This window comes from Bombus pyrosoma, linkage group LG7 (assembly GCF_014825855.1).
Source record: "Bombus pyrosoma isolate SC7728 linkage group LG7, ASM1482585v1, whole genome shotgun sequence".
Lineage (NCBI taxonomy): Eukaryota > Metazoa > Arthropoda > Insecta > Hymenoptera > Apidae > Bombus > Bombus pyrosoma.
The window spans coordinates 16821515-16847179 of record NC_057776.1 but is presented as its reverse complement, the minus strand read 5'-3'; the positions used below and the strand labels follow the sequence as shown (position 1 = coordinate 16847179).

At 36.5% G+C, this 25665-nt stretch overlaps 1 protein-coding gene across 2 annotated transcripts in view; it reads left to right on the top strand.

The window, feature by feature from the left end:
* Positions 1-25665, top strand: part of LOC122569377 (glutamate receptor 1) — a 336051-nt gene that overhangs the window by 207256 nt on the left and 103130 nt on the right. For both annotated transcript variants that reach the window (XM_043730321.1, XM_043730323.1), the window contains exons 3-4: positions 20986-21113; positions 25082-25211. In XM_043730321.1, the coding sequence (XP_043586256.1) occupies positions 20986-21113; positions 25082-25211 (258 nt within the window). The remainder of the gene's footprint in view (positions 1-20985; positions 21114-25081; positions 25212-25665) is intronic.

The window sequence follows — 25665 nt, the reverse complement described above, 5'->3', positions numbered from 1 at the left end:
TATATCTTGACTTATCGTCGAATGCGAACGAACTGGTCCTATAAAGATTTTTTTCATAATCTCCATAATTTCATGATTTGATTCGATATAATTCTTCCACGATATATAGTGCCTCGTTAAGGTATTTGAATGTTTAACACAGGAAATTTGTACGTATATATTGCACGTATTATATGAACAGTTTTGAAATTTTATTAACGATGCATTCAAACACGACTGTCATAATTATACCAGTAAAATCTCAAACCAATCTGAAAATATATATACGACTTACAGGAATAATTAGTATACGTGATGAATAACCACCCACTAGACACATATTACATAGTAAGTATTAAAAACAGTCCCACTGAATGTCGAAGCTTATTAATATGCCGGATAATTGACTATTTATATACTTTCGTGTACTTTGTCAAATATATAATATTTCCACTAAATATCTTCTAACTCCTCAGAACATCTTCATACTTGCTTCAAACTCTACCAATATAAGCATGATAGTCTCGTCACAAAGCCAACGAAATTTCAAAAAAGTTTCGTATAAAATAAATAAAATGTATATGTGTATATATATGTCTATAGTATATATAATAAAAATATTCTATAACTCTTTTACGCGTTGAAATACTTTCATGATCCAGTGTACACTATAACAGTACAATAAACTTACATCTATACGCAGGTAGCCAGAACGAAACGACGAACATGCATTAGCGAGTATCGGAAACGGAAACGGGAACGACGGAGGCCTAAAACGCGATAAATAGGGATGAATAGAATACATCTACTTGGGTCAATGGTCGACTTAAGTACTTGTATACCACTCGTACTGTCGTATGCACGAAGACGAAGGATAAGCTCGTTGGATCGCGATCAAAAGGAAGGTCATCGATCTCAATTTAAATGTGCACCCATGCTCCAAGTCAGGACGTGTCGCCTACCGATCAAACGACAAATTTTAGGCGGCCTTTGATGTCTGGCTGCGCGGCTGATTAAGTTGGGCCCTTGCACGGTCAGATTCTTCGAGACGTGGCCAAATTGTCGAGACAGCGAAGGAGACGAAAGGAAGTGTGAAAAAGCGACGAAGGAGATAGGAGAGAAAAAATGATGGTTGGAAATGATGGTGAGAAAGAAGAAGGGACGAGAAGGGTTCTACGTTTTGTGTTTAAGAAAAGGGTTTATTTGTCGAGGATGTTCTGAAGATTACTTTAATTTAGCCAATTTCTTCGAAAATCAGACTTTCTAGCGACAATTTCATGCTTTGCATTTAAGAAGAAGATTTATTGATTCAGGATCGTTTGAAGACGTTTTTGATTTATTGTGTTAGCAAATCTTTTTGAGAATTTCATCTCCTGGTGCTTATTCTATCTTTCATATTTGAGAAGGAAATTTAAAGGTCCTTTTTAATTTATTGTAGGCGTCAATTTCTTTGAAAATTTGATCTTTAAGTTTCTATATTTTGTATTTAAGAAAGTTTGATTCATCCAGTATCGTATTGATCGTATTGATAGTTTCGACGAATTTGTTCTATATTCTTTACATTAGAAAATATCGATAAAAATTGTTAAATTTTAGAATCGTGTATTTAATTAGAAAAAAGGGATTGTTATCGTGATATGTTAGCATTGATATGATTTGTATAAAAGAACGCATAAATTAATTTTAGTCTGAGATCGTTGAACAAGAAAAGACCTGCAAAATCGTATTAGATCCAAAGAAGTGGAACTCCTTCTTTACCATCTTAAAGGCAATATCAAGTGTACTATTTATTGCGGTTAATTCTGTCGCTATCGCGTAATTCAACAAGCACAGTGGCCGCAACAGTTATTCTGCATAATTTATTCGATTCTCGGCTATTCCTTTTATTCGCTGGCAGACTGTTCAAGTACGAACGAGACTTCTCAAAATAAATTTCCGTTCGATGAACGAACAGTTGAGAAGAGTATCTACGTAAAGTCGTTTCTTTAAATTATCAATGATGCGACAATCGTTTTACCTGGCATTCCTCAAACGATACACAATGTTAAAATCGAACGAAGGTATTATCAAGATTAGGAGCACGTTACTAACAATCCACAAAATGTATTAAACAACAGAAAAGAAACAAACTTGAAGGTAGAAGAGATAACAATTGTGAAAAAAATTCATATTTTAAAACCAATTCAAAGTAAAAATATCGGATTAGAAGTTTATTATCGAAACGTCGACGTGAAATTCACAGATTTAAACTGAAATGCTTCTATACGAAAATTTTCGTAGAAAAAATTGCAAATTGTTGCGAAAATAAACCTTCGATAAACCAACACCGTCACCGCAAACCTAAAAAAGGTTCGATCAATCCGTCTACATACAATCGTTTCTGCATACAATCAATTTTCCTTGCGATCAAATGCAGCAGCTCTCGCACGAACGAACTTACAAATCCAATCGTTTCGTCGGGTATTGAAAGAAACCGAATCCTGGCACCCTTCACGAGCTCAGGAAAGAAAGCAAGTAAGAAAGAAAATAAGATAAAAAGGTGAGGAAAACTCATGGGACAACATCGGTGACGAGAAACGACTAATGGCGGAAGAGTAGTAAATGCCTGCGGAAAAAAAGGGACGCGAACATGGTTCGGCCTAACAAATAGAAAAGCGAAGAAACGGTCGTTCTTATCGTAACCGATAGGATCTCCAAATACGTCCCCGACCGAATCGTTTGTCTCGAGCAAACGACGACACCTATGAAACCCTGATTTTCCTATTCCTCCTGTAATTAATCTTCTTTCGTGATCTTCGCAACCGGGCGTTCGATCGTGTGTGTTGGCCGTTTACGTGGAACGATAAGTCCCTATGGAGACTTTGACGCAGGGGACGTTTCCAATATTTGGAAGAAACAAATTGCTCGCGTCAGAATTTAAACGTTTTTTCTTTTTTTCTTTTTTTTGATGGTTGATGTTACGTATTGAGAATTTTCTTTGATTCAATATGACTACGATTATGAGAACCAGCTGTATTTTGGATAATTGAATTTTTCGATTCATCGAACGACTTCCATTTAATTACATTCCACAAGAGAAATTGTAATCTTTTACGTATTACATATATTACATACATATGTTTTAATTATCTTTATTCTGCCAATCATTTCTGAGTTGCTAAATTGTACATATTTTTTATAGTTACTAGTTCCTCGGCGGTACTTTTTTGCTTCATTTTCTTCATACGATCCGGTGACTATTCTGATGTTGCGTGCGATGTGTGGAGATATCGTCTCTTTCAAAGTTGCACACTTTCATTTTTTTTATTATATATTTTGATGTACTTTACGTAGAAATATGTGTTGTTATTGTATGAAATTTCATTGCATAAAGCCAATCCGATTAAATTCATTATAACCATCTTACATCATTGAACGAATATTCGTAAAATAATAGAACTTTACATATTTACATTGATCGATAAAAAATTATTTCTTTATCCTCGTGTATGTGTGTGTGTTTTTTTTTGTAATACAGCAAGCTTCTGATCCGTTAATTTGTACGTAAACATGATCTACGATATCGTGGTATTGCTACACGCTCCGGTAATTAATCTAACTTTTTCAAACTCCGAAACAACGTCCCCGGTGCTCGAGTAACAAACATTTGAAGTTGGAGCACCTGTTTACCAGCGTTGACGCCGGATTTTCCTGAAACTTTCCTGCTCGAGTATATACTCCAGGCTTTCTCTTCTCTCCATTCGTCTCTTTTTTAGTGTTTGCAACGTGAAATTCGAGTCAATAAATCAAACCACTTGATGGCTGATTAAATCGTGAAAAACATCGTTTTTTTTTTTTACAAAACGAAAATAACGTTTACGACCGAACCACCAAACGTTCGAAACGTGTATAACGTTTAAAATTATTTCGTATGATTGTGAAGCTGTTGTTAATTACCTATAAATATTAATTACCTAAAAATTCTGAAGTATGAATAGATATATGTATGAACAAATATGATCTTTTCCGTGAATTTCAACAATTTTTAAGCATGTTCCCCTCTCCAAACTGTTCACCTCTTATTATCGTAGCTTTTAATTGGGATTTTGTAAAATCTCGACTTTTGTTAAATTATTTCCCTGTATTTCGTACAGTCTGTTACTATGAAAATTATACAAAAAGGGCAAATTCAATGTAACACCTGTAATTAAGCATTAACATTTAAAAACATAGGAAATTACAATAATTAATTTACGATTAACAACACCAGAGGAAAAAGCAAACATTCCAAAGCACATTTTAAAGGGAGGAATTTAGAAAATACTTTCATTTAGAAAACATTTCGTACGGTGAAATGAAAATTATACAGAAAAGGCAAATTCAATATAACACCTGTAATTAAGCATTAACATTTAAAAACGTAGAAAACTACAATAATTAATTTACGATTAACAATACCAAAGGAAAAAGCGAACATTCCAAAGCACATTTCAAAGGGAGGAATTTAGAAAACAGCAAGGTAAAAGCAGATATTTCTGGGTAAGATGAAATTTAATGGAAGATAACAATAAAAAGATGACGATGATAGAATTAGATCTCTATGGACAATGCACATTGTAATAAAGTAACTCGATGCAACGTCCAACATAGTTACAGAGAATTACGAAGCCACAACCGGACAACGTTTGGTGTTTGTTAATGGCGCCGCCGACATTTCAATTACGCGATAACGCAACGAAAGCTTTTGTCGTTTACTTGCAAGTTAACGTTCGCTCATGAACGCTATAAAAAGTCGCGCAGCCATCATCATCATAGTCTCTATGAAAAAGTATTTTAACAAGTACGGAGGAAAAAAGAAAAGAGGAAAGTAAAAAATGAGAAACAAAAAAAAAAAGAAAGAGGAAACGTTTGTAAACTTAACTACACGGAGAATATTCATGAAATGTAACCGAGTTGGAAGAAACATAGCGGGCTATTTCAAATTTTAATCAGATCCCGTGCACGGGAAATAAATGTCGATAAACTGCATTTAGACTTCTATTCCTTCGAACGGAACTCGCTCTAACTTGCTTCGAACCTTCTAACAGTACTTATAGCTTATTTTTTTAACTTGCTATGATGTGGAATATTGAAAAGAAAAAGTTTCGTGACAACCTACGTAATTTAATCGATTCTAAATCAGGTTCGTAATTTCTAAAATTGATAAAACTCATTTATTACAAGTGATATGTTTGCTTATCGTTTATTAAGCAAATAACACGTTCGACTATTAATCAAAGACAAGATCTGTGATATTGTATCGTAATCGTAAAAATCTGTAGAAAAGTTTACGAACATTTTAGTAGCTCGCCGATTTTATTCCACAAAGAGGAAAAGAAGAAAGGAATTCTATGTAGCAGACATCTTGAGGAGACGAAGATTCTCGATCTAAGTCTCGGTTCTCGATCTAAGGTGGTTCGTTCGAGAACACATCTTCTCGCGAGCCAGGTGCTCAACATCTCCGTTTCGTCGTTTTGCCATCGGAAAGCTGTCAGACACAGGCAGTTTCTTATCGTGCCGGTGATCTTCCATAAAACAAGTCGGAAAAGGGCGGATGTTCGCCGCCCGTTTTCTCCCCTATTGCCAGCTTCCGTTGGCAATCGAAGAGCTCCTTTTTTCCTCGCCTGTTCTCTTTCCTTTTCCCGATGGTTTCGCGGTTTGTTAAAAATGATCGCGATACGAGACAAATACGAGGGTGAAAACTTCTCGCGTCATCCGCGAGAGATTTCATCCCGGCCTTTCTTGTTTATTTTTTTCGCGTCCTGCTAACTTTTCCGATCAAAGTGCGGATAAAGCGTGCCGAGGAAAAAGAAAATCTCACGGCGCTGTTATCTCCCGGGAAAACAGGCTGAAAATCAAAAAGGGTTGCGAGAGAACGTTAAGGCGAGCAATCTGGCGCTCTCGAAATTGTACAACACACGGGATTGTTCTTCGCTGAAGTTTAATTGTGCAACTTGTTACGCGTATTGCACGCCGAGCTTGTGCAATTTTTTTTATTACTGTACGAAAACACGCTTCATAAATACACTGATACGTTCATTGCGCTGTTCCAGGAATAATAAGTAACCTTCTATTTGACGAGTTATCGCAATATTTTAATTACGCGTAATCGATTTCGATTGGTAGAATGTTAAATATTTAAATCGAAGTTTCGATTCGACTGTTCGAGATGGAAATTAAACGTTTTCAATTCGATCGACGTCAAAAGCGCTACTGGAACTGCTTCGAATATTCCATTATTTTTATCGTATTATTTATAGGGTACATAATAGAGATCGTTGTACCATTACCAGTAATTAAGATACTTGTTCCTTCTTTATAAAATGCAGTCTGCCTTAGTTACTGTAATTAAATTACAATATAATAGAATTAAATTATAATTACATTTGTTTCTGATGATTGTCTAGAGCATCGGTAAATTCAATTTAATTAAAAATGTTATTTCACCTCGATACTTTCATTGAAAGTTAAATCGAACAGATAAAAACTCACATTTTTTAAAGAATCGAACGAGTGAGTATCTCACCCCACAGACTAAGACACGTTTCTTCTATAAAATTTAGCGAAAGAAATGTATATATATTTACATATCATGTGTCGTTTACTAGAAGCTAAATTGAATATATTGAATATACATAGGTACACATAGTAAAGTGGGATCATTTGAATCATTTAAACTCCAACATCTTAAAATTTTAACTTCGTACAAAATAGTCAAATTTGTTATATATTATGGGACACCATTAGTCTTTGATACAATAACGAAAGAATGAGGAAATATGCTGTACTTTACTTATATCAAGAGAAATGACGAAAACCGAGAAAATAACTGAAGTTTTATTATCGTTTATTATTTAGCAAAAGTATTTGAATCAGCGAGAAATTAGTAGATGTAAATAAGCGACACAACAACTTTCAAAAATAAGATAATATACACTTGCTATTGAATAATGATTAAAAATTGTTCATGACTAATATCCTGTCCGAAGGAACAACAACACGAGGATCGTCGATAATTTTATGACACCAACTTTCGAAGACAAGAGACATTTTTTTAATCGAGACATTAACACATGTCTCTTAGCAACGATAACAGTGCTTATGATTTTCTATGTTCATCGTATCTCGATAGCCGAACCTGTCATAAACGCGATTACTTATGCAAAGGATAATTTAACTAATCATAACGGACCGATCTGTCGATATCATCAGGAGGAATTTCCACGACCATTACTTAAGCACACAAAGTCTCGTGTTCGTCCACGTGTTGTTTGCCCGCTTCCCGCCAAGGGCTGCTCGCGAATCGAGTGTACAGAAATGAGCTGGTAACATCTAACGATCATACTGATTAGCATCATGCACATTTTTGGACTTTCGTTTAGGCCTTGACGAACTCTGGATCGAGTCGAGCAAGACAGAGAAAAATAAAAATTGATTTAGCTTTCGTACGAAATTCGCAGACCGCCAACCCTATACGACGGGTTATTTGCATTTTATTTGAGAATCATCTCGAGAAGCGATTCTTTAGCGCTTCTGTCTCTTTACTCCAACCATCGATCCACGAGTTTCTCGACATAGTTTCGGTGGCGTATTTTTTGCCAATAGTTCATCGTTTCGCGCCTATTCCACTTGTTTGAATCAGCCAGCCGATATTAATTTAACGAGCGACAAGCGCGGTGTATCGAGTGGACGAACGCGGAATTTGACAAATTGCAAGACAAACTGCTTGCTTCCTTCTTATTCTAATAACCCTACCCTGATCTAATTCTTAAACTCATCGCTTCAAAGCAAGTATGTGGGCCGCGATAAAACCTGCAATTTTGTCAAAGTCAGTACCCATTTCTCGTCACATTTTTGTGGCGCAAGGTTGTTCGAGATGATAGGTATATGTATTCTATCCTTACTGATAGAATGACCATCATCAATCACCAGCGCGTTGCCAAGTAGAAACAGACGCAACACCACAGACTCTCTCTTTCCCTCTTTCTCTCACCTCCGTCACTTCTTTCTTTTCTTACTATCGACCGAAAAGTCTAGGCGTCCATGACGATGAATTCTCCTGAATCTTGACGCTAATACGATTCCGCTCGCGTCTCAGCATGCTCGATCAAGCGACGAAGATGAAAGGGTTGAAAGTGGAAGTCTCACTTTGTGGAAAATCTCAAAAGAAGATCGGCCCAAAAAAAAGAAGCAAAAAGAAAAACGAAGAAAAGAGAGAGAGAGAGAGAGAAAAAGAGATATAGGGTCCGCCAGGGAAACTGGACGTTTCTCGGGAAATTCCATTGCGTTATTACGCGTCTTGCGCGCCACATATAGCGGAGAAAGAATAATGGCTGTTTCCTGCGCCGACTTCCAGCCCTTGCTCGAAATGAAAAATCCAGGGACACGACGGCGGTTCCGGGCATGCGCAGGAAATGAAACAGCGAGCTTGATCTCCCGATTTTTTTCGCAATAATATCCAACTCAAGATAAATATCACGACTGGGAGCCTTAATCCCTGTTTGCGAGAGAAGTTGGCCTTTGCACGTTTTTCTTTTTTTTTTTTATTTAGCCAAACCCGCGACCCGATGAAGTTAAAATCGAGGAAGGGAATTTTCGTAGAAGCGGTCTCTTAGGCTTGCGGCAGAAGTTTGTCTTGCGATTACCGTCTTTGATTTAAGAGATGTTGGATGATTTGCGAATTTCAAAGTTTCCTGGAAACACTTTTCTTTTTTGGACGTGCATGAATAGGTAGAGAGTGCGGATTTATTTATTTTGATCTACGACGCTGTTAGGAGCGTAGGTTTGGTTAACTGAGCAAATAAGGATACATTTTTAGTTGTAATGATTAACGCTGATCGACCATAATTATTATCTACCTTCAGTTTCCTCAATTGTCTACTCATATTAATTTTCCAAAGCCCCTAATAACTTCATTTTTATTCATTTCATTCATTTTTAGTTTATTTATAAATACTAATATAAATTCTTTTTAATTGTTTTATAAGGATTGAGAGGGAATATGAAATGTCTTTTCTACCGTAATAATTGATATCGATGTACAACGATTCTTAGAAATAGACGTATCTTCATACGAATGAAAATACGTATTTTTTATTCTAATATTTACTTAATAAGAAAAACTGTACGAAAACAACTTTTTCACGCGATTTAAAAAAATCCTACAACGTATGATTGAACTATAGGTAAACTCTTCCCTATTTATAATTTTACTTTCCTTTGACAAATTTATCATATTTTTCGGCGATAAATTCTCTCAGATACTTTCCGAAGTATTTCAATTCTAATACATAACAATAAGAGTGTAATATTCTGCGAATATGACAAATACAGATGAACATTCCAGCTGGAATTCAACATTTCTTGCATAGATGAGCTTCAAAATTGTCTTACCGACAGAAAGAAATTCAAAGTCCACGTCAAATTAAGAGCAGTTATTATCTTCGAACTATTTCGTTACTTGATAGATATATTGAGTTGAGACAACTAACCTTTGTCATTACACCTAATGACAACATCCGCAATCACTTAGTTGCCAACTCAATATATACCTATTAAGAACACTAGAAATTTTACGCGCAATCCAATGTCTACGCTAATATCGTTAATCTCCTTTGTATCCAATAGTCGTAAAAAATAATATTTCAACTGCAAATTGTTAACTCCTCTGCGGAGATGCCTCTCTAAACTGCATTTCCCCTGGATGTCTGCGCTTCTCCTAACCCGGAAGCGCGTGTTCGCCTTCCGCCACAGCAGTGGCTGCGGAATTCTGAAAACATAATATACCTACACGATCACGTCGAGCTGATATTCACTTTGGCTCTCGTATATAACCGTTCATCGGCGAATTCTAGAAATCTGGCGGCCGAGCCACTGCAGTAACTTTGCTCGAGGCCGAGATAATCGGTAAATCGAGGAAACTTTCTCTATTGTGCGGCGGTAAGTTCGCGGCGAGGAAGGGATCCCAGGAAACAGAGGCCCTGATAATTCTGATAAGAACGCCGTGTACAGGTGTCTGTATATATGTGTACGTGTATGCACGTACGTATGTATGCGCACGTAGACCGTAGAGACGGCTGTTAAAGGACAAGTAGGAACACGCGTGATAGGACGAGTTAGCAACTTAAATGGCCCGTGAACCGTAGTTGGAATTACTTGTTGTCTAGTTGCTAAATATAATACGAGGGGACAATTCCAGATACGCGTCTATACTTGACGCTAAATTACGGTTTCGAGTGTCTTAGAAGACAGGAGTAGAACGCGCAACCAGCATCGCGTCGTTGCCGCCATCGCATTGTCGCGAATAATATTCGTTAAATTGAAGATCTAGTTGCGTTTACAGAACCCTCTGGGCGAAGAAAGTTGGTGAGTTTTAGCCGAGATCTTGTATTTTATTGAATGTGAAAATACCTTGCTTTCGATGAATTCTGTGTGTGGAACTTACAATGGCGATTATTAGGCTGATCAGATTTACGAATATTCATATTTTTATAAATATAAATAAAAAAATTTTTATATATAATTATTTTTATAATATAATTACGAAATTATTTCACGAAGGTTTCTCATTTAGCAAATCCAATACGAATCTCATACCATTAACACACCTAATATCAAGGCGTATTCAATAACCATTTCAAACATCAAACCTTCATCAAGTTTTATTTGCCTTCTATTAAAGTAAACTTGGAAGAACTTACGTTTCGTTCGAATTTTAATTCACTCAATCTCCTCTGAAAACGTTTTCCACTCACAAACACGCTTTAATTTCCATACATAATTAGTGGTGCCTCTTTCAACTTATTAATTATAAAATCTCTCATTTGATGAAAGAGAAACGGAAGAACGCGGTCAAATTCGTACGACTCCGTCGCACATCGAGAAAGACTTCCACTAACTTCTAACGTTTCATTAACCCATTTCCACATGCATGTCGCGTGCGTGATCAAGCTCGTTAGTACAGTCCCGTCAAGTGGGAATCGTGTTTTTTTTCTTCTCATTTCCTTTCCTTTTTTTCTTTTTTTTTTTTGTCATCAAGTAGTTCCGCGAGAATCGTCCGACTTTCTTCGTTCCGGGCCACTCGAGATCTCGCGGAGGGAGTTTGGTTACATTACGGACTGGGATGTTTGAAACTTTTCGAGTGAAAAATAATTCCTGCAATATTCGAGTCTTCCAGAAGAATTTCCTCGGCGACGAGTAGCGAACCGTTCCCGTTGACGGCCCCTGCGAGTTACGTCCCGACTTCTGGAAACTTTTTCGCGCAGGAATACCACGCGGGAATAGGGGTCAGACGGGGAAGAAAAGCTTCTTGAAATAATTAATAAGTACACTCGACGCTTCTATGACACGTGCAACTTCTTTGTTAACGGCTGAACCGAACGCTTACGAATGTATTCTCGAAAGAAAATTCTAGATAAATTTCCACCTTTAGCTGTGACTATAGAATATTTATAGTCAAGAATGACGGTTTCTTGAATTTTCTGTTCTGATTTCGAGAAATAAATCTGGAATTATTCTTAACATGGAACACATTCGTATTATTTCTCGACGGTTTGCTATAATCCTTCAATTATACCAGTTAAAAATATATATTTTTGGTAAATGCTGCAAGGTTCGGCAAGAGATATTTACACACAAATAAAATATTAATATGTCATCCTATTTACAAAAAATGAGGCAACAAATTTTTGTTCCTCCAGCAGTACATACAAAATTCATTGTATTCGAAGCGATTATTCTCCTGTTCTATTTTATTAAAAAATGAAACGCATTTCAGATTTATAATTTTAAAGAAAGCGGCATCCAACAGTTATCACAAGGACCTTGTATAACTATAAGGAATTTTAAATAGTATATTTAATTTTAATGCTAAATGTACAAGAAAAAAGGAGGGAATACCAGTTTTTAAAATTTACTTTTTATATGGTCCATGGGGAATTCAATGGCAAGATCTTCCCGTTCGTTAAAATGTAAACTATCAAAGCTACATACTAAAACACTGTAGTATCGTAGTTTCAAAGCAGAATCGTAAAAGTGAAAGTACAGGACAGGGAAAAGGAACGAGGTCTATCGATAAAACCCTCAGTAACGTAGGAAAGCCGCCATCGCATTTACCATATTTGGGCCTGGGTGAATGATGGGCTGCGTTGGTATATAAAATAGCGCGAATGAACGGTTATAGGTAGAGAAGGTGAAAGGGGATTTTTCTTCAATATAAAAGAGAGTTGTAAGTCGTCAGAGTTGTCGTATGTACTTCGGTACGTAATATGTATCGTCATATATCAATTTTCTATTTTTTAAATATTTCGTATAATTTATTCCGTAAATATATCAAACGTTATTTATATCGTTTTGTGTTAATTGCGATATAATCACGATTTTTTTTTTTTTTTTTTAAGAATTCGCATTCAGTAAAAAGAAAGATCTGTTAAAGATTTATTCTGCCCGTAAGATTTCTTTTCATGAATCTACAACATCCGTTTTAATTACAGTACGAAATTGTACTTCCAACGATAATCCGCTAATATTTATTACAATCAAGTTACTGATTTAATTTTAGTAACCACTGTATCATAATATCGTACACGTTTCAATTTTTCTTCCCTTTCTCCCACTGGACTTCTTTCTGTTTCCCTCGTTTCACCCCATCGCTTTCCATTTAACTGTTAACTATTTTTCCTATTAAGAAACAAATAAACAAACTCTAAAATCTGTTCTTTTAATCGAGAAATACAGATCGCCTTACTCAGGACTAAAGTGCGGATATTCATGGAAATTCATATCTTTACGAATGTAATTTAGGAAATGGAACCTAGAGAGGAACTTGTTTCAGCTACTAAATATCCATAATAAATACCACACTTCGGATATTTCATATATTTTTTTGCCTATTATGCGTATTCCGTGCATTTCTGAACCCCCAAATTTCTCACAAACGCATAAAACTATTACTCGTGACGTTTTTCCTCTGAGCCCTCTCATTTATCACTAGCACTAGTAACCAGCCTGCGGATATTTATGCAAATTCATACTTTTATTGTAGCAATTACAGAAGTGGAATTTAGGGGGAGATTTATTTCATCCGCTAGATAATATAACGTGCACGTACTTTATTTTAAATATTCTATAGAATTTTACATGCATTCTCCTTAGTTTTGAATTTTTCATGAACGCATGAAAAATCCACAATCTATTAACACGTAATGAACACACTATTATCTGCCATCCGTATTCCGCGATATCGTTCAAGAAACGCGAATCATTTAGAAAATCTATTTCTTCCGAGGACGTAGCGAATACTCTCGTTTATCGACGTCAATTTGTTAGACGAAAGACGCGTTACAGCCCGAAGCGAAGGGTGTGCATCGTGCGGTTGGCTGGTGGGCGAGGGTGTCATCTGCACGGATGGCAACACCTCCGTGTGTGCATAGGATGGAAACTTTGCTGGCATCATTAGTCTGTCCGAGGTCGGCAAGCAAGCGTAATCTATATAATAATAGACGTTAACTTGTTCGAACCAATACGAAGAGTCGATAATACCATGACCATCTGCTGCCTACTTTATCGCGAAACCCTTCTGCATACTTGTCGCAACTTTGGAATATGTATTTCGTAGGTTGGAAGGGAGAAACAGGTGTTCTTCGGTTATATGGTTGCTCGTATAATCGATGTTGTTTATTACCGGTGAGGGAAGGATACAGAAAGTTATGTTTCACGGCCACGTGAGACCATACTAAACAACTCCATCGAAGCTGGTCATCAGTAATTTTTGGAAAATTATATACATCAATCGTGTACTCTGCTTATGACGAAATACAGAAATTTGGATAAAACGAAGTCGATCGGTGTTCATTAGCAATCGTTTATTTTCTTGTGAAGAAAAGTACATCTCATGTCGTATACGGCAATGAGGTAATACTGGAAGTTGTTTCAGATTTTACGATTTTACGAAACGAACATGTTTTTTTCTTTTTTATTCATATCGAACATATTTAGTTCTGGCTTCTACAAATTTTGTAATTCTCGATAAAATTCAGCTTCTCGATAAAATTACGAAACACTAGAAGTTTCTTCAGATATAGAGAAAGATGCTTCATCTTGTTGTACAGGAATTAAGAGTAACGACATTAAATATTCAATGGCATCTCTATTCGTTCGTTCCTCCTTTTAATTCGATTTTATCAAGTTTTATCAAGATTTTTAATCCTCTTATATTAACAGGATCAGGATCGAATTGAAAGTTAATAATCAAATCAATGTCAGTTAGATCGATCTAAGAAGATACAAAGTATCGGAGGAATATAATTTTAAATTCTGTTTGATGGTACTTTAAACCAATACATGGGTAGTTCGATCGCGCGGATCAAATAGGATATTTCCTAACATCTCCGAGTTTCAGAAACTGTGTACGTTGAAGTTTCGTAGGCTACTTAACGTACACAGGACCAAACGATCCGGAAGCGGAACTGGCGAAAACACCGAGCGAATTCGAGTCGACTAAATACGGCTCGTAAATGTTCCGATAATTCGGGACAGTTGGTGGAACGGTGCGAAATCGTGCAACACGATCGATACATCTACGGCGAACGAGCCGACACTCGATAAAACGGACAGAAAGGTTTTCGAACTGCAAAACGCGAAAAGGAGAGGCCGCGGTGGCGATATGATATCGAATAAAGCAACGATTCAAACGTTTGGAGCATCGCCAACCCGAGTACGCGAACACAACGAGTAAAAGAATCGTCTACATGAGAGAGAAAGAGCGGAAGAAGATATGCTTTGTATAAGATACGAAGGGAAAAAGAATACTTGTTACGCCTTTGTTGGTGAATTTTTATATTTATATTGACAGACGTTTGGTATGGTACGTAGCTACGGAAAAATTATGGAAAATTCTGTCATTCGTGAATTTAGCTGTTTGTAGGCAAACTGAGTCGTGTACGTTCAAGTTGTAATTTTCGGTTATTCTACGGTTTTGATAAATCTATTGTCACTAATTAATATCTCTTTTACGTTATACGATCATTTACTTCGGTAAACATCTGTAGCATTTTTTAGTAAAAAAAAAAAACTTCAAAGGAAGTGAATCAAGGATGAAATTTGTAGGTGAAATGAGATAACGACACGGTGCAGATTGTTCGTTGATGGTTAACAGGTTCAACACGTTGTATAAACGTTGTATTAACATACGAGAGAGCCTTCCTTGTGTTTTGTGATCAATAGGCCTTTCTTTCTTGTCAAAGTTCAAAGTTGAAAGTTTATGTTAATCGGTATAGGTGTAAAAATAGATCCTTGAAATATAAAATCTGCTTTTGTATTTATAAGAGTTTGACGCTCTAAATGGATTTTATCGACGACGTTAAATATAAATAGAAAATACGTGAGGTTTTATGTGTAATTTAGATTTTGGTCTATTTATCAAGGATAGTGAAGATACCACCGTAAGTAGAAAATTCACGTTATATATTTTTGAAAAATATTCCTGAATGTTAGGAATCAAGAAGAAACACAGATCGATTGGAACAGGCGCGAAAGTTCAGTGACCAGTGTTTTTAAAAGAAGAAACCCACTTCTCTCCAATTACCGCGCTCGAGAACCCGTTTTCGTGTCTGCATAATTCATGAGCTTCGAAAGCGGGCTACCGTATAAATCCCAAAATTCCGATAGTTTGCCTCCCACAACGTTATTCGAATTCCATCGAAGAACTTAACGGAAGAAATTCCATCTTGTTTAATGAAAATAAGAAAAGAAAAAGATCGAAGGATAAGAATGTCAATGAGCAAGTCAATTTGCTAGACAATTTCCTTTGTTAGGAATCTCCTATAAGAATGGAAATTGAACCTTTGTTGTGAAATTGAACATTCGACTAAGACAATCAGTTAGATACATACAATATATTTCTAATAAATTTCGTTACGTATGAATTTTTTTACGTTCCAGTTATCTCAAAGATAAAGCGCGTCATATTTGCATTACAGAAATTAAAATCGATCTAAATGACATTGATGCTGATTAAAGTACGATCCGATGCTCCGACGAACTGTCATTTTGTCGAATACGACAGATCAATTAAACATACAGCGTATCATAAAATATATGCAGATTAATTATAAACGATGAAAACAGTTCACGTACAGAAATATCGTTTGAGACTTACTTTGAAGTTATAAACAATTTTATTTTACGCTAGAAGTATACTGGTATCAATGAATTAGCCGACGAATCATTCTTTCTATCCCAGTCACGCTTCGTATTTCTCACTCTGGTAGAATGAACAAAATGCTATTCACATTCTGTCATTTACTTAAGTTCGTGAATCTGGGATGAAACTTTCTTCATCATTCTGATGCCTAGCATTAACACTATAAATATTTCCCACGTGTTCTGTGACGTCCTACATAAATTCTTATGAATAACTACGTGCATTTCCATCTTCGCGTGTTTCATTCGTCACAACATGCACCCGTTGTAACCACAGCATAACAGATTAAAACAAGTATGAAAAGAGCTGCAGAACGTTGAAGTTCAACTATAACGAACCGCAAACACAAAAAGAATGTTAACATAAAACAAGGACAAAATATTTTCCTTCGTTCTATTCATACAAAATCACACTTAAGGCGCATCACATAATTAAAGAACGTAACCAACGAGAACCAAGATGAAAACCATCGCAAGCCGTTAGAAATAATAGAGTTTTTCGAAGGACGATATGAAAATGGTACGCAACGGGCAAGCCAATAAACCTATAACTTGCTAAAAAATTAATTCTCGGATGGAACACGATCCTGAAACATCTTTCCTGTAATATTTCTTCTAACCCCGCAATTAGGCTGACGAGGTTTATGCCCTTCTGGGGGGCGGCCCCTTATTAACTATTTCGTTGTTATCGTTATTGTGGCAGCGCCACAATTTCGGCAGAATTACACGCAGCCTACTTTATTTTAATTATTCTTTTATGCGGACTGCTACGCGGTACCTTTCGCGGTCGCGCCCGTAGAAAAAGCAAAGAGATGCAAACGACCGTAGATGGGGAGATGTAGGCGAAAGAGGGGAGTGCATGGGAGGGGTGTGGGTGAAGAGGGTGGCGAGGTGGTCAGAAGGGACGGACGGAAGGATAGGAGTACGAGAGAAAGGAAGAAAAACTGGCCGGCGGCGCAGCGACGCCTTTTATTTTTGTTACTCCACTGGCAGCGCCGCGTGTACGCTGCCGTTTCCAGCAGAATTCAGAGATCCGCGCGGCGCTGTGACCGGCATTTATTGCGGCCACCCCCAAGGGTGCATTTATATTCATAAGCATAATGGGGCATCGTGACGTATACGGTCGCGGCACACTCGACTCTGTCCCTTCGCTCTTTCATCATTATTAATTCCACGGGGCCCCGTTGCGTCCCACGAATTCGTCTCTGCTTTCGCCTTCGCCACCTTCGACCTTCCAACCACATCCTATTGATCTCTAACTCGACCAGCAGCACACGACCTTTGATAACTACTGCTAGAAAGTCACTATTTTTCATCATTTTTGTATTATTCAATAATACTTCACTTCTCTAAGTTTCTATATTCTTACGAATTTTTAATTACAATATTATTCAGTTTTGAAGATTTTTTTAAGTACAGTAACAGGCGTTAAATGGAAACTGTGTAATTAAAACGAAAGCCACTGTCGTATCGTAAAAGAACGTACATTTCGATAACATTTGTGAGCATCGTAAGATGAAGGTACTCCTGGTACAAAACACAACAAAGTTATTGAAACATTTTACCTTTGCTATTTTTCTACATAACTAATAGTTCAGTTAGACGATTACGTGTCAAGCTCGAAGTGGAGTGCTCTGTATAAGGTCGATTCTATATGAAAAAATAAATTAATATATTAGTTGATATACATAGTTAAGCGTTAAATAACGTTAGTCTGCGCAACGTCCGCTGGATTTGTCCTACTCAGGCAGTCGTTCTAAAGCACTGCGCGGCATTAAGATTCCTCTAGCGAATCCGCATTTTTGCGCCTCTCTATTTACGATTTCACGGTGAACGACTCTCCACCCTGTGGTTTCTTCCTGATCTATTTGCACCTCGTCGCGTCACTTTACCGCCCCTCAAGCTTCGCTCTCCGATCTATCCCATGCTTGATTCGTCATCAGCTGGCGGACTTTGCGTTCATTAGTTTCTCAGCCTCCTACTTCTGTCGTATAACGACGCGGAGGAGAGTCGTTCGCCGCGAAAACCTTCTAATCGATATGCGATGCCGCGTGTTGCATGCAAGTCGTTGCGTCAAGTAAACGAGAAGGATACACGACCAAGCCTGCCTAGCAAATGGCCGATCTATTATCGGCTTTGCATACGTACCGACTCCTTTTTTCAAAAATACTGCCCCGAGAAGGAGACTGCTTGATTCTGAGCACGTTTTGCTTTTGATAGGGGCGATGTACAGCTACCCCTCCGCGCAAAGATACGAGAACAGACGTGTAGTGACTCGTGTAGGTTTGACGAGGTGGAAGTTGAATTTTAACGTGGGTAGTGTGAAAAGACAGATAATTGACGAAGTTAAAGACGTAATATGACGAGTTGAGAATCACAATGGTGTATGTAAAAAGTTTACAAACGGTGGTTCTCCTCTTTAGTACAAATACTAGTCCCTCTTTGAAAGAGGGCACAGCTGAGACACGAAAGGGAACTTGGTAAATAGTTGATGAGAAGGTAATATAATTTTGAAATAGATAGTGCGAGAGGATCGATCGTAATCGATGATATCAAAGTAATATGACGAGCTAAGAATCATAATGGTGTAAGTAAAAAATTTAAATACACAGTTATTCATATGTTTTGCAGCCTTTAGAAGAATTATCCGCTTAATTCGGTAATGAAATAAGTTAGAAGTTTAATATCCTGGCATGGTTTGTTAACTCTAAAGATTATGCGTAGGTTTTTTTACGATGGCAAAAGTAAAACATCGTTTTACGCAAAGTAGCAGTGGCCTGACTTTATATCACTATGACTTTTAATCCGCGATATGGAGGTTGAGCTAGGATTAAAGAATGGAAATTATTAAAGCTTATAGTGGAGGAAAAAATGTGTTGTTTTAAGGTACAGAAGTTAGGTATAGAAGGTTATTCACAAAGTTTGACGAGTTTAAATGTTTATATCTGTGTGTTACAGAGTGTATTACAGTATTAATTGTTTACGGTTTAAAACTAGCTCACTATTTAGGAAAATTCTCCATTTACGTTATACGAATGTCTCATTGCTGTTAAATATGTGTACATTATGAGTCAATCGGTTATTAATTGCTGTTACACATATTCGCAGATTAATCTACCCGACGAACAATTTTCCCTGAATATGTTTCTGCATTTAATATCGGCAAAAAAATTCAAAAAGAATTCCGATTCCCGAACTAATGCAAATGAAAAATAAAAAATGAAGGGACGGAATTAAAAATTGCGAGCTAAGAGATAAAATGAAAAATATGAAATTAAAGATTAAACATGAGAAATTAGCGGCTGGAAATTGAAAATTAAAAATTAAAAGTGAAGAACTGAGGATAGAAAATTATAAATTAAAGGTAGAGAATTAAAAATTATAAAGTTATAAATAAAGAATTGAAAACAGAAAATTGTAAATTACAGATAGAGAATTAATAATTGAAAATTAACAATTGAGTAGAGGTAAAAAATTAAAAATTGAACATCGAAATAACGTGCTACCTCCGAAATACTTTTTTACTGCAACTAGCGTGATAGATGAGCAAAATTTTCATGTTAATGAGCTGTTACTCGCGTAATTCAACGCGAGCGCTAGTGAGCGCGTGCATTACGCGCGGCTGTAGGAAAACTCGCGCAGACAGCGAAGCGTTCGATGGAATTCTCTTCGCTTTGTTCGCGACCCGATAATGAAAAACAGAGTTATTGGACTTCTGGCTATGCTTTGACACCTTTGAATGGATATTACACGTTTGCTACTGGGCGAGGCAACGAGAAACGCAGCTTGCGAATGAAATTACGCGTGAAATGCCGACGCGGCTCGTTGAACTTTGTCGCATGATTTTCGTGCAATTCGCTTCGTTTACTCGTTCGTTATTCGGTCTGAGAGAGGGTATACCTAAATGGCGGTGATCATTCTTTTATGATAATTGACAAATTATAGCGTAGTATTTTTCTTTTACCGCCGATGAAATTAATACTTTTATGATATTGTTTGGCTAGATTTACGTTGCAACATGTCCTATACATTATTCTGGAACAATCGCATAAGTAGTTATTAAAATTTTACGTCATATAGAATCATGAGAAATCATACACAACAATATATCATTTTAATTCTGAGAAATCGTTTAAAGACAATTACAAATAATTTCAAGAAATAATAACGCCTAACGATGTTTCTTACAATTACGAAAAGGATTGAAGTTTATAGCTATATCTCTAATTTATGATAATTTTCAATTGCATCACTTTGCTATAATTTACAAATCGTTACTGCGATAATCAAGAAAATACCATTCTATCTGTACGAAGTCTTCGATACATATATATATGTATGTAAGAAATCGAGGAATGGAATTTTGTAGTTATCGATCTTAATTTACATTAGTTTTGTATTGCGTCATTTTTTAATAATTTCCAAGTCGTTACTGCAGTGGCAAAGAAAATTCCATTGCGTTCGTCCGAGCTCTCAAAACATTCATAATACCTATGTGTATAATAGAAACGAAGAAATAGAGATTTATAGTTAGCAGTTTATAAAATAAAATATACATTTATAGTTATCGTCTGTAATTTATATTAATTCTTAAATTGCATCCCTCTTCGATTATTTCTAAGTCGATACTGATATGGTAAATGAAATTTCAAATTCCGCGCGTGAAATATTAAATACATCGAATACAATTAAAATAAAAAATATTAATTACATTTCTGTTAATCGTTATAAATTAATAATCGATGGATGTAGAAATTTTAACGAATCGCATGTGCGTGTTTGTTGCAGTCTGCAGTCAGTTTAGCAGAGGGGTGTTCTCCATGCTGGGTGCCGTGAGTCCGGATTCATTCGACACCCTCCATTCTTATAGCAACACGTTTCAGATGCCTTTCGTGACGCCCTGGTTTCCCGAGAAGGTAAATAGCTTTCCCAGCCTGGCTAAATAAAAACTTATAATATCGCCGAAGGGAAAAACGTACCGATATTTATTCTTATCTTACCCACCCCTACGTCTCTGCTTATTTTCACTTATCGGCTTTCGACGCTTATTTTTATCGCTTTTCTCGAAGCTCAGCTGCATCGATAAAAAACTAACGCGAGCTTACGTTCAGCAAGTTTTATTAGCGAAAACGTCTTTCTTGCAACGTATAATTTGATCAGGATTTCCGATGAAAATGGAAGCGTTCTTTTTACAAGTAAACAGCGGAGACAGGGGAAATTGATAGATTAAATTCTCAGATTTAAATTACAATCTGGATTAATCGTTTGTTGAACGATTACTTTTTAATCTGTTAAACTCCCTTCGTTATCGACTCTTTAATACGAAAGAGAATTCAAAATATATCTCCAATCCGGAGTATTTTATCCCTATAATGCAAAGTATTTCCAACTTATTTGGGAATCAAAATTCCTTTTCCTCGATCATATAGAAATACCTACGTATCAAAAAACCACGGAGAAAAGTTATTTTTTGAATTTTGTCATCTATAGCTTCCAGACTCATTTAAACAAACAATCCTCCAATTATGCAAATTGATCAGTTTATTTTTAGTGAACTGAACTACAAAAAAAAAAAAGGAAATTAAAAAACGATAAAACGTTCCATCGCAAAAGACGGAAAATATAATTCACTGATTACCAAAGAACAAACATGTGAGACACTACTGTGTCAAGGGAAAACGAAGGATACCTCTCATTTCAAATCACCAACAATCTCAACAACTTAATTCAACTCAATTCGTAATTTAATCGGCCAGTAGAAACTGTCCACCTTCCCAGGTAACCTTGTTAAACTTTTCCGTAACTATCATACGTACATACGTATATTCGGTTGACGCGCGCCATATTCTTAGAAATTGCTGCGGGTTTATCCTCGAAGCGGTTATCCAGCAATCAAATTTTGCTTTCGTTTCTCTTCTCTCTGGTACCTGGCGTAAACAAACATATAAACATTACCGCGTACGAGGAAATTCGAATCGAAATCGATAGAGATTCATCGTGGTGGTCGATAATTATCAGTTCGCGGACAGAGCTTGCTCGATCGACGTACAACCGCTTTACATACACTTTCCTATACCTACCATAGCTTCATCCATAAATACATAAATATGTATGGAGTGTATACAAACATATTACAATTTGAATTTCGAAATGAATTGGTCCGGTCGAAAATTTATTCGCCACGTCGAATTGCAAACGGTGGGCGCATTTATCGGGTGGCGGCGTGGTAACGCCACTTGCAAAACTGATATCGTACGTCCATATTGGATGAATGGCGACCCCGTATATTCCAGCCAGGATATAAGTGTGCGTTTTTATCCAGCCGTGTTTCGATACGTATGTACGTGCACGGTAAGTACGCATGAGCACGCAACACGATCCGCGCAACGAATGTCCATGTCGTTTAAATGCTAATCGCGTGGTAATGCTAATTCGAAGTCCTCTCTTCTTTTTTCTTCTTCCTATCTATCCCTCCCATACCACATTTCCCTTTCCCTACAGCGACTGGTCAATTACGGTTCGCGAGGAGGAAACGACCATTTATATAGGAGCAGATCTTTTACAATTTCTACCGATCCGTGCGGTACAGTGACTCATGAAAGTATTTGGACATTCGTCATGGAAAACTTTTACGTGTACATTGTGAACGTTATATAAAATATTTCGAAATTTTATTGACAATGTAATGAGACACGACTGTCACGATTAAATTGGTAAATTTTAAAACCAATCTGAAATAATGGAATGTAATCTGCGGAATGGAATGGAATGTAATAATGAAATGAGATCTGAATGTACATATAGAAGCTACAAGATGTAGATGTATATTTAGTGAAAAATTAGTACGCAGCATGAACAGACAATTATAATAAGTTTTAAATACGATCCTATTGAATATCAAGGTTGATTAATATATAATGGACAATCGGGTATTTAAATACACTTGTAATTTCTGAATTGAAATATAAATCGTTCGGAAGCCACGTTGATCCACTCCGGGAATTAAAAGATACAGAGAAATAATGATGTTACAAAACGCTATTTTTTTAATTTGTCTTAAAATTTACTGTTATCTTAGTTATGTCATTCTCTCGTGATTAATGAACTTACGCAAGTAAATAATTTATTTCTTGTCAGTCAAATATTAATCATGTATTTATGTAATGAAATTAGAAAATTAATGAAAAGTGGAGTCGATTAATTTACATCTTTTAACAGGTTCATATACAGTATACTTGTACTTATATATAGACTTTTAGATTTGTTTCAAACTTTGTCAACATAAACACGACAGTCGAGTTTCATGACGATGCTAATGAAAATTCAAAATGTTTCACACAATACGCATGATACATTCATAAAAGGTATCTACTAGCGTTCGAATACTTCCGTGAACATTTGTACAATGCTAGTTTCTCCTGGTATCTTACAGAATGCGACGTGTTCCTTGTTATTATATTTCTTCCTTCTTTTTCTGTCTCTTCGTAAGGGATTATTCTGTTACAGCAGATATTGGATGACGGAAAGTTGCTTCTGTAGTTAGCTCAGGAAACTTTAATGGCTAGCTATGGTCATTTTTACCGAGAGAAATCCCAAAGTGTTACCCTGATTTTTTTATGAGACTTCGTGACGTGGTAGAGCTTGAAAAACTGAAACTAATGGCACACGGCTTTTGACGGTGGACTTTTTAATAGTTTATAAGATTCGTACGAGTAGATGACGGTTTTGTAACTGTTCCATCGGATGAGGTTTCATTAAAAAATCATTTTGGAACCTTTCTTTGTCAATTGTGGGACGGCTTACGAAAAAAAGACTTTAAATTACTAAATCTTATAAAAACCTACACCATTTGTTACGTTTTTAAGTTACTTATGATTTTTAGTGGTTAAAAGTCATTGTATTGTTTGAAATATATCTTTCCAAGAAGTATTTTTTAATTAGATGTACGTACAGTTTAAAGTTTCGACAAAGATTTACACGATTATTCAGAGGCATCTGGATACACACGTGTTTTTGACAAAATGTATTTCAATGTACAAAATTACAGATGAAACGTACTGTCGCCACTTCTATCTTCATAATTATCATAGCAACGTACAGGTGAATTAAATGGATTTCTAAAAACTAATATTTAATAATAAAACTAACATTTGCAATTGTCAGACCTATTTTGTAAATTTTTAAATTAAAAGCCAGATAAAAAAAGGTTCTTCTAACTCGACAGTCTTTCGATACCGATGGAAGCAGTAATATTTAAATGTTAAACGTATATAGTAAGCAGTAGAATATATTTCTAAATTAAAAGAAAAATCCCCTTATTAAAATGTAATGTAATTTTAATTTATAGCGTAAGTTCCAATACTGTTCATTGATTCCCGATCAGCTATAATCTTCGTTTCTTTTCAAATACTTCAAATACTATTCAATAAATTAACTAAACTAAATTAATTAAATTATTCAATAAACTACAAATCGATCATACTTTATCATAAAGTATCCAGATACTTACGAACACTCGTATGTGAAAAAGTTCCTTCCTCCTGAATGCAAAGAAAAAAGCACCAACGATCCCAAACGAAAGCGTAATTCGCTTAAATCAGCCGGTTACTTCGCAAGGGAGAAAGAAAGCTGGCGAAACGGTCCAATATTACGTAGCAAGGAGCTTTGAAACTGACCAACATTCGCGCCACGGTACAGCATCGTAAATATTTACGGTTACATTTGCACTGGCGGCGTTTCCGTCCTCGTCGTGCTCGGTCGGAAAAACGGCGCCGTTCAACAGTTCACCACGCGTTCCCGCAGTTTTCGGTTTTGTTCGCCCCCCGACCGAATAAAATCTGAAAGTCGAAAGCGTATACGTGAGTGTCCGCCCTACGTGTTTCAGGTTCTGACACCGTCCTCAGGTCTCTTGGATTTCGCCATAAGCATGCGTCCGGATTATCATCGCGCTATCATCGACACGGTGCGATATTACGGCTGGAAGAAAATCATCTACCTCTACGACTCCCACGATGGTAAGTCGCCGACCTTTCTCATGCATTTCTCATTTTACAACGTGCCCCTATAGGCCACACAGAGATCTTGCTCCTTGCGTTATATATGGATGTTTCTATTTTTATTTCGCTCGCTAAGAATCCGGTCCCCGGTGACCGTGGTTCGGTCGATGTAGCGAAAAATCGACAACGTTCGTTCGTCTAACGTTTGCATCGTAATCGCAGAACGGGAATGGACACGTTGGGAAACGAGAATTTCTTCGTTCTTCTGGCTCTATCGTGAGACGTGTTTAAATCTGCTGCGTTTTTTGGATTATCGTTAACAAATTTCTTAAGACCGAGGAAAAGATGAAAACATCGTTGCCGATTTACGTGATTTCGCCTCTTGAGCACATGCTGCAGTTTTTATTGAAATGCTGGAAATATTTTTATTTGATAAAACTAAGTGTGAGATTAGAACACAAAAATTGGTGAA